We start from the raw sequence: 15,483 nt of genomic DNA on the forward strand, positions 1-15,483 counted from the left end.
AATCCACCCTTTTTTTTACTGTGAATACAGCCAAAATTGTTATTGTCGCTCTGATTCATTCTCGTTTTGACTACTGTAACTCATTACTATTTAGTCTTCCCCCTGACTAAACTCTCCCCTCCCTAATCTATTCTTAATGCAGCAGCCAGGCTAATATTTCTACACCAATGCCTCTACCCTGTGCCAGTTACTGCACTGCACTACTACACCAATGCCTCTACCTACTGCCAGTCACTGCACTGCACTAGTACACCAATGCCTCTACCCACTGCCAGTCACTGCACTGCACTACTACACCAATGCCTCTACCCACTGCCAGTCACTGCACTGCACTACTACACCAATGCCTCTACCCACTACCAGCCACTGCACTGCACTACTACACCAATGCCTCTACCCACTGCCAGTCACTGCACTGCACTACTACACCAATGCCTCTACCTACTGCCAGTCACTGCACTGCACTACTACACCAATGCCTCTACCCACTGCCAGTCACTGCACTGCACTACTACACCAATGCTTCTACCCACTGCCAGTCACTGCACTGCACTACTACACCAATGCCTCTACCCACTGCCAGTCACTGCACTGCACTACTACACCAATGCCTCTACCCACTGCCAGTCACTGCACTACTAAACCAATGCCTCTACCCACTGCCAGTCACTGCACTGCACTACTACACCAAGGCCTCTACCCACTGCCAGTCACTGCACTGCACTGCACTACTACACCAATGCCTCTACCCACTGCCAGTCACTGCACTGCACTACTACACCAATGCTTCCACCCACTGCCAGTCACTGCACTGCACTACTACACCAATGCCTCTACCCACTGTCAGTCACTGCACTGCACTACTACACCAATGCCTCTACCCACTGCCAGTCACTGCACTACTAAACCAATGCCTCTACCCACTGCCAGTCACTGCACTGCATTACTACACCAAGGCCTCTACCCACTGCCAGTCACTGCACTGCACTGCACTACTACACCAATGCCTCTACCCACTATTACACCAATGCTTCTACCCACTGCCAGTCACTGCACTACTAAACCAATGCCTCTACCCACTGCCAGTCACTGCACTGCACTACTACACCAAGGCCTCTACCCACTGCCAGTCACTGCACTGCACTGCACTACTACACCAATGCCTCTACCCACTATTACACCAATGCTTCTACCCACTGCCAGTCATTGCACTACTAAACAATGCCTCTACCCACTGCCAGTCACTGCACTGCACTACTACACCAATGCTTCTAGCCACTGCCAGTCACTGCACTACTACACCTATGCTTCTACCCACTGCCAGTCACTGCACTGCACGACTACACCAATGACTCTACCCACTGCCAGTCACTGCACTGCACTACTACACCAATGCCTCTACCCACTGCCAGTCACTGCACTGCACTACTACACCAATGCTTCTACCCACTGCCAGTCACTGCACTGCACTACTACACTAATGCCTCTACCCACTGCCAGTCACTGCACTGCACTACTACACCAATGCCTCTACCCACTGCCAGTCACTGCACTACTAAACCAATGCCTCTACCCACTGTCAGTCACTGCACTGCACTACTACACCAATGCCTCTAGCCACTGCCAGTTACTGCACTGCACTACTACACCAATGCTTCTACCCACTGCCAGTCACTGCACTGCACTACTACACCAATGCTTATACCCACTGCCAGTCACTGCACTACTACACCAATGCCTCTACCCACTACCAGTCACTGCACTGCACTACTACACCAATGCCTCTACCCACTGCCAGTCACTGCACTACTAAACCAATGCCTCTACCCACTGCCAGTCACTGCACTGCACTACTACACCAATGCTTCTACCCACTGCCAGTCACTGCACTACTACACCAATGCTTCTACCCACTGCCAGTCACTGCACTGCACTACTACACCAATGACTCTACCCACTGCCAGTCACTGCACTGCACTACTACACCAATGTCTCTACCCACTGCCAGTCACTGCACTACTAAACCAATGCCTCTACCCACTGCCAGTCACTGCACTACTACACCAATGCTTCTACCCACTGCCAGTCACTGCACTGCACTACTACACTAATGCTTCTACCCACTGCCAGTCACTGCACTGCACTACTACACCAATGCCTCTACCCACTGCCAGTCACTGCACTGCTACACCAATGCCTCTACCTACTGCCAGTCACTGCACTGCACTACTGCACCAATGCCTCTACCCACTGCCAGTCACTGCACTACTACACCAATGCTTCTACCCACTGCCAGTCACTGCACTGCACTACTACACCAATGCCTCTACCCACTGCCAGTCACTGCACTGCACTACTACACCAATGCCTCTACCCACTGCCAGTCACTCCACTACTAAACCAATGCCTCTACCCACTGCCAGTCACTGCACTGCACTACTACACCAATGCCTCTACCCACTGCCAGTTACTGCACTGCACTACTACTTCAATGCTTCTACCCACTGCCAGTCACTGCACTGCACTACTACACAAATGCCTCTACCCACTGCCAGCCACTGTGCTGTTTGCCCATTCCCTTTAGAATAAAAGTTATACTTATTACTGTCAACCACCAAGCTCTCCCTACTCGGGCTCTACGTTCTGCCAATGACCTTAGATTAACATCCTTCATAATCCGAACCTCCCACTCCCGTCTCCAGGATTTTTCTCGTGCTGCACCGTCCTCTGGAATGCGATACCCCAGACAATCCGATTAATTCCCAATATCCACAGTTTTAAGCGTGCTCTGAAAACACATCTTTTTCGACAGGCCTATAACATTCCCTAATCTGACTCCTATCGGTGGCCCCCCTTTTACATTATTCCTCTGAATAAGATTCCCTCACACTCCTTGCACTTCATGTCCGTCATACACAGATACTGGCTGATGACGGCTCATGCAGCTTTATGTGTACCACCGCATGTGTATATAAGATGGCTGGACCATTGTACTGAACAAGCACTTTTTACATTTTGTGTCTCCCTTTTTCCTCATAGATTGTATGCTCTTGCGAGCAGGGTCCTCACTCCTTTTGTTAGAATTATAAATTCGTTTTGTCACTATATAATGTCTGATATTGTCTGTACATGTTCCCTCTAAATTGTTAAGTGCTGTGGAATACGTTGGCGATATATTAAGATTATTATTATTATTATTATTTAAACAGCATTCGGTATACAGCATATCAGGGACATTGTCTTGAAGCTGATCCGTATTACATATTACTGAAGGACACGTTCAAGGGCACACAAATCTATAAATAAGTCATTAGAGGCCAGGGTGTTAATGATGTTGTGGCGGGGGGCGGGGGATGTCTGACAAAAGTGTATGGGTAATATAAAATCCACAGAGGAATCCACTAGGACATACCATCTGAAGAACTGAGGAACTGATTCTCATTGACAAAGCTGCTCAGGTCTGACGGCTGGGGGTAGTCTTGCTTCTCTTGTTCAAGTTCCACTGCCATGCAAGTCCATTTCTGGCTACTGACTGAACAGGCCAGCTTTTCCTCATCAGTGGCATGTTCTTCTGAAGCTATTACAGGAGGGGTCTCCGACTTGCAAAGTATTGATAATTCCTGAAACAAAAATAGTTATATTTTATTTATTGTAATGTGAATGGATACTGCCCAGAAATATTGTAATGTTAGACATGGTTTCATACAAACCTCACAGCCATTTTCAGTCACTGGAGAACGCTTTGGGGATTTCTTCACCCTAAATGTATCACTAAAACACAAGAAGTTGTAAAAAAAACTAAAGTCAATCATTTGTCAAAGTCTAACATTTTAGTCAAGAACTGTATTACTTTTACAGGATTTTATATTTTTAATACTTAAAAAAATTAAATAATCTTGCCAGCACATAGGGCTGATGCACATGACGGTGCTATGTGCAACGACCAGTATGATGTGCATGGACTGCACGCTTTGGGTCACTGTGTGGTACTTTTGTGTATCTTCGGATTCTCCCCTAAAAGCAATGCTTCTAGGGGAGAATCCCTCTATAACAGGGCACATGTTGGCACAATTTTTTTTTCAAACAGATTCTGACTGAATTTCTGAGAAAAATCCTCCATGTATTTCTGTGGATTATTGGAATCATGCGGAGGTACAATGTGGACCCATAGAATTCCATAGACCATTTTATTAGGTATCCATGAGACACAGTTCCCGAATACAGTTATGTGCAAGGGGGCCTAAGACCAGGGGCAGACATGCACCGAGGCCCCTCTACCAACTTAAAAGCAGTTAGCGGCCTTCTACTGTCTATTAGATTGCATACAAAGGACTGAGCTAATGCTTTCCATACAGTAGCTTACAATTACTGGTGGATTGTTGGAGAGACAAAGGGGGTATGCTCTATGATAAGGGTGTGCTCTATGATAAGGAGTATGCTCTATGATAAGGGTGTGCTCTGTGATAAGGGTGTGCTTTATGATAAGGGGTATGCTCTAGGATAAGGGGTATGCTCTAGGATAAGGGGTATGCTCTAGGATAAGGGGGTATGCTTTATGATAAGGAGTATGCTGTATGATAAGGGGTATGCTCTATAATAAGGGGGATGCTCTATGATAAGGGATATGCTCTATGATAAGAGGGGATGCTCTATGATAAGGGATATGCTCTATTATAAGGAGTATGCTCTATGATAAGGCAAATGCTCTATTATTGGAGAGCAAGGAGTACATATATTGTTTTTCTGCCTTCTGCAGTCTATGTCCGCCCCTGCCTAAAACCTTCTGTTGTTGTCAACATTTGTAGTCAGCGGTTCCTTAGTTATATCTGTTTCTGGAAAAACTGACCACCATTACTCGACAGCTTTTCCAGAATACTGAATAGCAAATCCCCACACAGTGACACAAGCCCTATTTTCTTAGGGCAAATGGACACCATAGAAAGGAAGTTCCCTGCTGGGGACCTCACCTGTGAACCAGAACAGTGTTACTCTCTAGTGGACTCAAGTCGATCATGTATTACATAATATAAAATATTCCAGACAGCAACTTCCCCCGGCAAAATCAGCTTTTTTTTCATGAGAAAACCCCTTTAGAAGCGGAGTGATAATTCCTGCCAGAACTGACATGTGGCCATCCTGGTTCTTACACCATTTTATCAGAAACAGATATAACTAAGAAACTAAAGAGGATTATTTAAAACATCACTGAGAAGATACACAAAATACTTATATTCAGGTCCTGTTTACATCTGCATTTGGCTCTACATTGTTCTGCTCCGTCAGACTGTAATGAGTTTCGTCGGTTTTCCGTCGGAGTGTCAGTGGTTTTACCGGAAACAATAGTGCAGCATGCTGTGCTATTGTTTCCAGTAATTTAAGCCGGATCTGCAACGAAGACCCTAAAGGCCCTTTTACACCGGCCGACACTCGGTCGGTGCAGCGAGCGACGATCAACGAGACATCGTTGATCGGCGCTCGTTTGCTATGGATGTGCATGAGCGGTCGTTACTCCGATCGTTCATCCCCATACATTATTATCATGTCGGCAGCGCGTCTCCCTGTTTACACAGGGGGGGGGGGGGGTGCTGCCGACAACGTTAGTCTTTTACTTTTTTTAAACGATACGACCAGATGATCGAGCGTTTGTTTGAACACTCATCTGCACAATAATCGCCCAGTGTAAAACCCCCTTAACTGAGCCTCCAACGCAGATGTGAATAGGCCCTTACAGAGGTTTTTTGTTTTTTTACATTTGTGTAGTAATGTTTCTTATGAACAGTGCCGTGTTACCATTGTACCACATCCAAATCAAACCCGGTGTGAAAATGTTACATTTTTACCTGGCCAAAATGTAAAAAAATATATTTGCAACATGTCAATGCATGTCCGTATGTGCATTGCGTGAATCAAATAATGCATATGAAGCAGCTCCTGATTTTTTCCCAAGACATCCCATTAATTGTGAAGCACATCTCCCTCATCATTGCTCTGAACAACACTGTCCTACACAGACTGCACACATCACATATTCACAAGCATGATATCACGTGCAGCAGGGCGTCGTGGTAGGTGAGAAGCAATGGGACATGCCAGGATTGGCAGGAGAGGCAGTAGGAAAAAGATAAGCCAAGGAAGTGAATGACAAATCCATGCTGAGCAAAGCAAGAACGAAAAAGACATCAAAACGTAAGAACTACAGAAATGATTAGTTACTTACAAGATAGAACAGACAGACACGACATCTTCAACCATCCTATAGACACAGAGACAAAGAGACAGACAGACAGGAGGCAGGGTACGTACTGAAATATGCCCTCATGGCGCCACAAGAGTTATGAACCACAGAAGAACAGAGAAGAGTTATGTACACGCAAACACTAACATACACCAGGAGGGAACTTCTTAACTTCTTAACTGAACACTACAGCAAGTCCCCTCCCCAAACTCTAACAAAGCGATTTATCTCAATGAAATATACATCTGTATGACAGCTAAACATGTGTATACATTTGCTAGTCTTCAGCTGCCAGAAACTTTTATCTGGTCTGTGTCATTTGAAAAATAATTAATCTCTTAAAGGGAATGTCCATCCTACTCTATTACTGTAATAGTTCTAAAGGCCCTCTTACACATGAACGCTCGTTTACGATCATCGCCCTGTTTAAACAGGGCAACGATAAGCCGATGAACGAGCAAATGCTGGTTCATCGGCTGATCTGCTCATTTATGCGGCCAATAAATTGGTCGTTAGTCGGCAGCACATATCCCTGTGTCAACAGAGAGATGTGCTGCCAACATAATGCAAATGTATTGAGATGAACGATTGTAGTAACGATCGTTCGTCCCCATACATAACCGATCATTGCTCATTGTATAAGAAGCAGTCGAGAGCCAATCAACGAGCTGCCTCATCGCCCAAATCGGGACGTGTAAAAGGACCTTTAGATCAATGTTCACAGCCCCGTGGGTTGGGCCCCCTCATCTGCAGAAACTATTGTGCTGTAGTTACACAAGGGAGATCAAGGCATTACTAGAATTTGGTAGCAAAGTCAAAACCATATCTCTCAGTTACCACAAGGGTTTGGTGATATCTTTAATAGGATTTTTCCTTTTAATATTTTGTGTGTGAAAACACCACTTTTTGGAAAGAGGTTGACGACCTAGGTTGACGACCTCTGATTTAAATGTACAGAGTACTGCAGCATTATTGTATATATGACAAAAATTGTCAGTGATTGATCAATCATAAGATATTTTGAAAATACAGCTAAAAGGGGACAATGTGTTCTATATTTACGTCAGACTGAACAAGAATGACTATCAATGTGGGAAGATTAGTGATAGCAGATATTTTGTAGCACAAAGTTAGATATAAAACTATGGTGTCTCTTCCTGTTGATCCAGAATCATCAGCTTGTGATACTACTGGATCAATGGAGTGATACATCTTGGTTCTAAATCATACTCTCCATGAGCACAATATCAGATAGACAAGATTGCCCATTTAGCCCAAGCCTTCAGTGGCCCACACCATTGATTTGTTCAGTCCAGTATGTATGGGCACGGACACCATCACTCATTTATTTTGTGGAACAAAGAAGAGCGGTCTTTTTATCCAATCCTCTTTTTTTTCCCTGTGAAATAAGCGACATCTGAGACAACTGTTCATTCCCCCTCCATCCTTATAAATATCATGCATGATAGGCCCCATAATATAATCATATAAAACATTTTGGGGCACTCTTTGTCAGGTATTCCTAAGTAGGATGGGATAAAGAATCTTATATACACTACATATCTCCACCTGCTTCCTGATTCACCCACAATATCAGAAACACTGGAAATAAGGCTGCACGAATATTGAACTGGAAGCCCGGAAAACAAGTGGAGCTGTAATGGACAAAAGACAATCCTTATTGAACTGATGCCCCAGTTTTCTGTGATAACATAAAAGCACAAGACCGCAGGACATATGCCTTTTTATAGGTCACAGTATCCTTAATGGAGTTATGCTGTTATCTCCCAATTATGTATACTACTGCTAATACTGAATGAACATTGCATAAAGAAATTGTAGGCAACACCGATTTAACCCATTCATGATAGGGCAACAGTTCACCCTAAGGGTATGTTCACACACTTAACAAAATACGGCTGAAAATACGGAGTTGTTTTCAAGGGAAAACAGCTCCTGATTTTCAGCCGTTTTTTAATCAAACTAGCGTTTTTCGCTGCGTTTTTTACGGCCGTTTTTTAAGCTGTTTTTCTATTGAGTCAATGAAAAACGGCTCCAAAGACATGCACTTCTGTTTACGTGCCGTTATTCGAAATTGAGGCGTAAAATAACGTCCCGTCGGATCTGCTACCGATTTTCAGCCGTTTTTCGGGACGTTTATGGCTCGAAAAATGGCTGAAAATAGGTTGTGTGAACATACCCTTAGTGATGTTACATTATAAAGAGTTGAATGTCAACCAATGGAATATCACAGCACCAGATATGATTATATGGGTGCGAGCCTCAACAGAACCTGATCCAAAGTCCTTTGATGTAATCCAAATAGAGAGACAAGACAGCACATTCAAAAAAAGGAGCAATTTATTCACCCAAATATGCAACGTTTCAATCCAATAGGACCTTTCTCAAGCATCATGCTTGAGAAAGGTCCTATTGAATTCAAACGTTGCATATTTGGGTGAATAAATTCCTTCTTTTTTTGGATGTGCTGTCTCATCTCTCTATTTGCATTATAAAGAGTTGTAATTTCTCCCACAAAGTGTCTAGACAAGCAATATCATATAACTCCCTTTGCCCATCCACACGAGGTACCCTGTAGAAATGCCCAATTTTGCAATCAATCTTCCCATTAGCATTAGAAGCCCTTTGTCACTTACGTTTTTAGTGGAGTCTTCTTTTTCTTGGATGGCTTATTGCTTTCTCCATTCTGATCAGCACTTATTTCAAACGAAGCTGGTGTTTTAGCTGGGGACTCTGATCTTTGAACAATGGGTTTTGTTGGTTCAGGAGGAGGTTCTTGCGTAGATGGAAGTATGTCTTGCAATTTCCCACTGGAAGAGAAGGGGTTAAAGTTGGGGTCATCCCACTGATCCAAATTGTATGTATAAGATCCTTTGGCAATGGGAATATCCTCGGGTTCATTTGGAATAACACTAAGAGGTCCAGGAGGAGCGTCAGGTTTTTCAACAGCCTTTTTGGGCTTGAGTTTCCGCAATGGCATTTTGCCAGTGGGTTTCTTGCCTTTTCTTGAGGGAGGCTGACCCTCACGTGCCTCCTCAGAATAATCGAACTCCAGCCTCACTGATTGCCCGATCACTGCAGGGTTTTCTGATATTTCAGGGCCACTAGGGGCCACTTGAAGTTTTTGGTGGGTAGGTATAGGTGGGGACAACCTTCCAGTTGCTTGTATTTGATAGATTTCAACTGGAGGAGAACTTGTAACTCCACTGAGCTGGGAATCTGCTTGGGACAACTCAGAGGCTAAAAGGGCTGAACTTTCCTCTTTCCCAATTACTGGCAAGTCTGCATCCGTTTCAGGAGCAGGAGGAGGAGGAGGAGGAGGAGGAGGAGAAGGGTAGGGAGCAAGTTGCCCCTGCAAAAAAATATCCACTTCTACTTCCTGTGACTCTCCTGGTAATGCCTGAATGATATCTTTTGATTCATTAGTGTTAATAGTTTCAACTTGTTTTTTGGTACTTCCGGCCTTCTTTTTCAGTGATGCTGGCCGTGCCTTCTTTGTCCTACGCAAAGTGCTACAAGCACTACCAGATCCTCCTTGATTGTTAGGCAAGTCTTCCAGTTGAAAGTCAGCAGCTTGCAAGCTAAGAGACCTAGACAGAGTATTGCGGCTAACAGGAACAGAGTCTGTGGACTTTCGTCGTGTTTTGGAGGAGGTTTCTGTGGGACTATGAATGGTTCCTGGAGTCTCAACAGCAGCTATATCTAAGTTGTACGCTCCACTACTTGCTATAGGTTTGTCTTCATCAAATACCACAGAAAATGATCTAGACGGCTGTCGAAAAGGAGAATCAGTAAAGTTCTCTGGTGCCGTCACATCAGGGGCTTCTGTGCCTTCCAAATTGGGCGCCAAGTCTGAAAATGAAAAAAAAAGTACAAAACGTATTATTTCAAGTTTGTAAATTTAAATGTGGAACCAGTGGGATGAAATAATATGGCATGTTGAGCCTTCTGAAGTAAAAATCACAGTAGTGGAAGCAATTTATATTTAACCCACCTATAATACCTAAATACCCAAATATTTTAAGCATCATTAAAATAAGACTGGTTGTGCATTCATTAAATGTATTAGTTTACTTTGGGAGGTATACCTGGTTCTTCAGTCTTGGGTGGAAGGGATGTAGTCTCTTCTTCTTGGAGTTTCTGTGGTTGCTGCTCTTGAATCTCTGGAACGAAAGGAATAGGGACTGGGGGCACAGACTTCACAGGGGTTGTGGATTCTGGGGTCTCAAAAGCTTCTTCAGAATCGGAGCTCCTATAAACAATAAAAGAGAGAATTATCATACTAAATGTGATGAGATAAAACCCTGCATTTTTGCATTTTGTGGACTACACCAGACTGGCGAAAATACGGAAAAAAATTAAAATGTAAAGTTGAAGGCAAGCATTAAAGAGAAAAGTGCTCCGATATAAAAAAAAAAACAACACAATATTAAATTCTCAGAAACAAAGTGATTATATCACTTAACACAACACACAATGGTAGATTCTGCGGACTATTAAACGTGGTCTATTCGAGAAAATACTACTCAATAAAATGAGTAGTTTCAGATTTATAAATGACTGGGTTGGGATTATAAGGTTCAGAATAAGGATCACGTTGACACATATTTAATAAGTACATAATACATTTTGTATGAAATAATTTGATGGCCATATGAACTGCTATGGTGCAATGGTGTCCATACCGCAAGTCAAATTGGCCAAGTTTTTAATATCACAGTGTACTTGTGTAACATACATTGCCTCAGCAGATCAAGAGATGAATCAATAGCTTTTGTTTATGGACATACATTCAGTTGATTGGCCGTAGGTAAAATTATATATCATGCCTATATCCATACTCTAGTTTGTATGTTCTCTACATTCTTATAGATTGGGATTCTGTACTATTGGGAAATTAATCAGGATTCCACTCATTCTTATGAGAACTGAAAGGTTCCCATGGTTGATTTCCACTACAATACCAACAAATGAATTCCAGAACTCTAATAATAACATCAATGAGATAACTGGAGATCACAAATGTGTAAAAAGAACATGTAAATGTTTTTGGATTTTATGATAAGGCATCAGTATGTAATATACTTAATGTAGTACAAAGTGGTTTCAGATGTTTCTATCCGTTGTGGGAATTGTAGTCTGAAGGCAGCAGAAGGTTACAAATTCATTATAAAAATACAATATCAGAATAAATCTCTTACAGAATGGAAACCTTCTAAAGTTACCGGAATATTACAGGATTCATGTTGTATATATGAAGGATGGTTCTGTCAGGCTTTAATTCTTTGTATAGTTCAGCAGATTATGGAGTGCGGATCCTAACACCAGTGTGAACATAGCCTGATTTACATTACCTTAAATTGGAGCTCCATGTAAATAATTAGTAGTCAGCAGTGGAAAATGGCTGCAGAGAAATCTTTTATAGTGCCCAGGTGCAGCCGAGAAGGTCGGCACACGTTACCCGCCACTGTAGATCAGAGCGGTTTGTACTTGTTCCAGCATGCTTTATGCGCTTAGGTATTGTGGGCATGGGAGCTGCCACTTGTCAAAGCCAGGAATATTCCCTGCGGCACCCACATCGCTCTCCTTCCCTCTAGCTGGCAACACTGACTTCACTTTAAAGCATACCCATTATACATGGACTGAATGCAGATTATATATATACTATCGGCTGGTGACGTCATTGAGGCATGAGACATTGCTGTGGATTTTACTGGCTTTACAATACAGATGGAAACCTGATGAAATCAATAAACGGTTTATGGGTTGAGACAACATCACTACATGAATAGAGGCCGTGAGGTCCACAATTTGGAATGCATAAAATGTGTCTACAATCCAGGCTGCGTGGCTTTAATATGAGGTTAAGTGGAGGTTCACGTGTTAATAAAGATTCATCTCCAGCAGGTAAGAAGCTAAGAAGATCTTTAGTAAAAAGCTTCAGCAGTCAAGAAATAACAGCACGGAAGGCCAATTAAACAACAATATAGAAGAGGTCAGTCAGGTTAACTATGAGGATAGTCGCAACGCATAATAGAAATATAACAGGAATTATCCTCAGGTACAAAAACAAGAGCCTGCAAGTGAGTAGGTGTGTGACTCCGCACATACAGACTGTCAACACGTAACGAATAGCAGACACATTAAAAAGCGGATGAGGACATGAGGTGACAAAGCATTATGCAATACATACCAGGGTGGTGGTGGTGGTGGTGGTGGGGGGGGGGGGGGGAGGGTTGCAGCCTTTTTCTACCAAAAGTTGGGTATGCGTGTATTTTTTAAAGAGGTTGTCCAGTTTTGAAAAGTCGTGTTCAGATTGTGAGTACAAGGGGTCTACCTGACGGGTGGCTGCCTAAAAGATGTTTGCGACAAGGGAACCACAATGATTACACAGGTCTGCTGCATAAATAGGCATAGCAACGTCACATTATGGGCATCCATGCCAGCTACTGGTTACAATGAGCTGTCCTGAAGTCCACTAGTGTACAGACTTTCAACTGATTCAATGCCCTGCCTAAAATGTGGGGGATCTGCAGGCCAACGTAGCCCATGTAAAGCCTGTGTACCTACATATAGGCCTATAGGCAGGAGGGCTGCTGTCATCTAAAAAGGGCAATAACAGGGCTCCTTACTGTCTGCTAAAAGGCAAGTAAGGACTAGGCTAATAATGCCAGAAAACACACATAATGAGGGATTGTATCTATCAATAGCAGTTTGCTCTCTGATAAAAAGCAAGGGGTCAACATACTCTTCTTGCACAGGGGCCACTTCTTTCTCTGTTTGAACTTCTCTAAACAGACCCTAAAAGGGGCAAGTGAAAGAATGTGGTCAAAAACCGTACACTCATTTAAACTCTGTTTTATCTATCTATCTATCTATCTATCTATCTATCTATCTATCTATCTATCTATCTATCTATCTATCTATCTATCTATCTATCTATCTATCTATCTATCTATATCTATCTATCTATATCTATCTATCTATCTATCTATCTATCTATCTATCTATCTATCTATCTATCTACTATCTAATTTTCCATAAGTTGATAGAATCTTTAGTCTGATGATTTACAGAAAATTAAACAGAAAGCTTCAGCTCACATGCATTAGTGCTAGTACCAACTAAGGTTGTAAATGGGGCGCTTATATGAACAGTTTTTCTGCCTGGAGTGTCCAGTCCATGCGGCAATTGTGCCTTTACAAATGTTTTCTCTGTCTCTCAATTTAACATGCCGGTGACTGGTTTAACCTTTGTAAATGTAGTGGAGATAATACTGCACAGCAGAGCGCTGTCATCACTGACAGAATATGCATCCTATAGATAAAGACCTAGTGACACCCTAGTGGTTAACAGGCAGCTGAACTTGAAGAGAAGCAGATAATATGTATTTTGTATATAGCAGAATGTAATGTTCTATAGTAAAAGTAGGTATGGTGCCATGGCACCATGATGTGTTGTGGCAAGGATCTGCATTTATCCTGTACTTCTACTTTTCTTACAGGCTAGGTGAACTACAGCCCCCTTCTTACCACTGCGTAAATGAAGAAAAGTGACAATCATTCTGAGAATATTTCAGGAACAGAGTACCAGTGTACCGACATGTTAATATTTCACAACACAAACACAATAGTTATGTCCGGCAATAACAACAGAGTATATTTAGAAGGAGATTGAAGGGCTTGCCCACAGTTAAAAATACCACTAGTCGACTATGCTATTAATTCCGCTGAAAAAATGGAAAACCATTACGGAACGGAGACAAACGGAAAACATTAGCAACGAAAGTATTACCATTTAAAATCAATGGTAATGCAAACAGAAAGCTATGATTTGCGTTTGGTTTCCATTCATGGGTTCCCCTGACTAAAAGGTCTGACGGAACCCATGAACGAAACCCCGACGCAGATGTGAACGAAGCCTAAGCCCACAGAAGTTTGCCTAGTCTGGTACGCTGCTGTGACATCACAAGTGGGTTTTAGACAGGTAGGCAGCTGTGAAATCACAAGTGAGTTTCAGTGAGCTAGGCTATTGTGACATCAAAACTGTTTCACCAAGGAACGTTGCTGTGACATCACAGGTTGATTTTAGTCAGGTGAACAGCTTTGATGTCACAAGCGTGTTTCTGTCCAGTAAACTGCTGTGACATCACATATGGATTTCAGTCAAGTAGGCTTTTGTGACATCACTAGTGGGTTTCAGTCAGGTAATCTGCGACATCACAGGTGGGTTTCAGTCAGGTAATCTGTGACATCACAAGGGGGTTTCAGTCAGGTAATCTGTGACATCACTAGTGGGTTTCAGTCAGGTAATCTTTGACATCACAAGTGGGTTTCAGTCAGGTAATCTGTGACATCACAAGTGGGTTTCAGTCAAGTAATCTGTGACATCACAAGTGGGTTTCAGTCAGGTAATCTGTGACATCCCAAGTGGGTTTCAGTCAGGTAATCTATGACATCACAAGTGGGTTTCAATCAGGTAATTTGTGACATCACTAGTGGGTTTCAGTCAGGTAATCTGTGACATCACTAGTGGGTTTCAGTCAGGTAATCTGTGACATCACAAGTGGGTTTCAGGCAGGTAATTTACTGTGACATCACAAACGTGTATCACTAATGAAAGCTACTGTAATAACATAAATTGGTTTCAATCAGAGGAACTCTGTGACATATCAGATAGCTTCATTCAGGTGATGTCAGCGGTGGACATACTATATGTACCATCATATTAGTTGGAAGCAATCCAGCTCATATATTGTTTTTGCATAGGATAGGTGTCTGCTCCTACCCCAAATGTAAATAAGAACGTTTTAATTCACTGACAACAAGTAGATATCTTGAAAACAGTGAGGATTTGAGAATCAAATTATTTTAGAAAGCTGTATAAATTATAATTATGCAATCATTTATTAACGTTAAAAAAAGAACACTGGACAATCCCTTTAACTTCCGTTTTAAAGTGAATGTCTACTCTTAAAGATGCTCTGTCACCAGATTATCAATCCCTATTTCCTATTGAATGTGATGGGCGCTGCAATGAAGATAACAGCAAAGTTTTTTTTTAAAACGATCATTTTTGCCCAAGTTATGAGCAATTTTATATTTATGCAAATGAGCTTTTCAATGGACAACTGGGCGTGTTTTCACGTTTTACCAACTGGGCGTGTATTGTGTTTTTACCAACTGGGCGTGTATTGTGTTTTTACCAACTGGGCGTTGTGAATAGAA

At 42.5% G+C, this 15,483-nt stretch overlaps 1 protein-coding gene across 2 annotated transcripts in view; it reads right to left on the reverse strand.

Moving 5' to 3' along the window:
• TACC2 (transforming acidic coiled-coil containing protein 2) overlaps positions 1-15,483 on the reverse strand; it is a 131,501-nt gene that overhangs the window by 35,820 nt on the left and 80,198 nt on the right. Inside the window, exons 6-10 of one of the 2 annotated variants that reach the window (XM_075841105.1) lie at positions 10,345-10,508; positions 8,893-10,108; positions 6,218-6,253; positions 3,711-3,771; positions 3,413-3,620 (exon numbers count right to left, since the gene is read on the reverse strand). In XM_075841105.1, coding sequence (XP_075697220.1) covers positions 3,413-3,620; positions 3,711-3,771; positions 6,218-6,253; positions 8,893-10,108; positions 10,345-10,508 — 1,685 coding nt within the window. The remainder of the gene's footprint in view (positions 1-3,412; positions 3,621-3,710; positions 3,772-6,217; positions 6,254-8,892; positions 10,109-10,344; positions 10,509-15,483) is intronic. The other variant, XM_075841107.1, reaches the window with a different exon arrangement.

Source organism: Rhinoderma darwinii, chromosome 11, assembly GCF_050947455.1.
Source record: "Rhinoderma darwinii isolate aRhiDar2 chromosome 11, aRhiDar2.hap1, whole genome shotgun sequence".
NCBI classification, from domain to species: domain Eukaryota; kingdom Metazoa; phylum Chordata; class Amphibia; order Anura; family Rhinodermatidae; genus Rhinoderma; species Rhinoderma darwinii.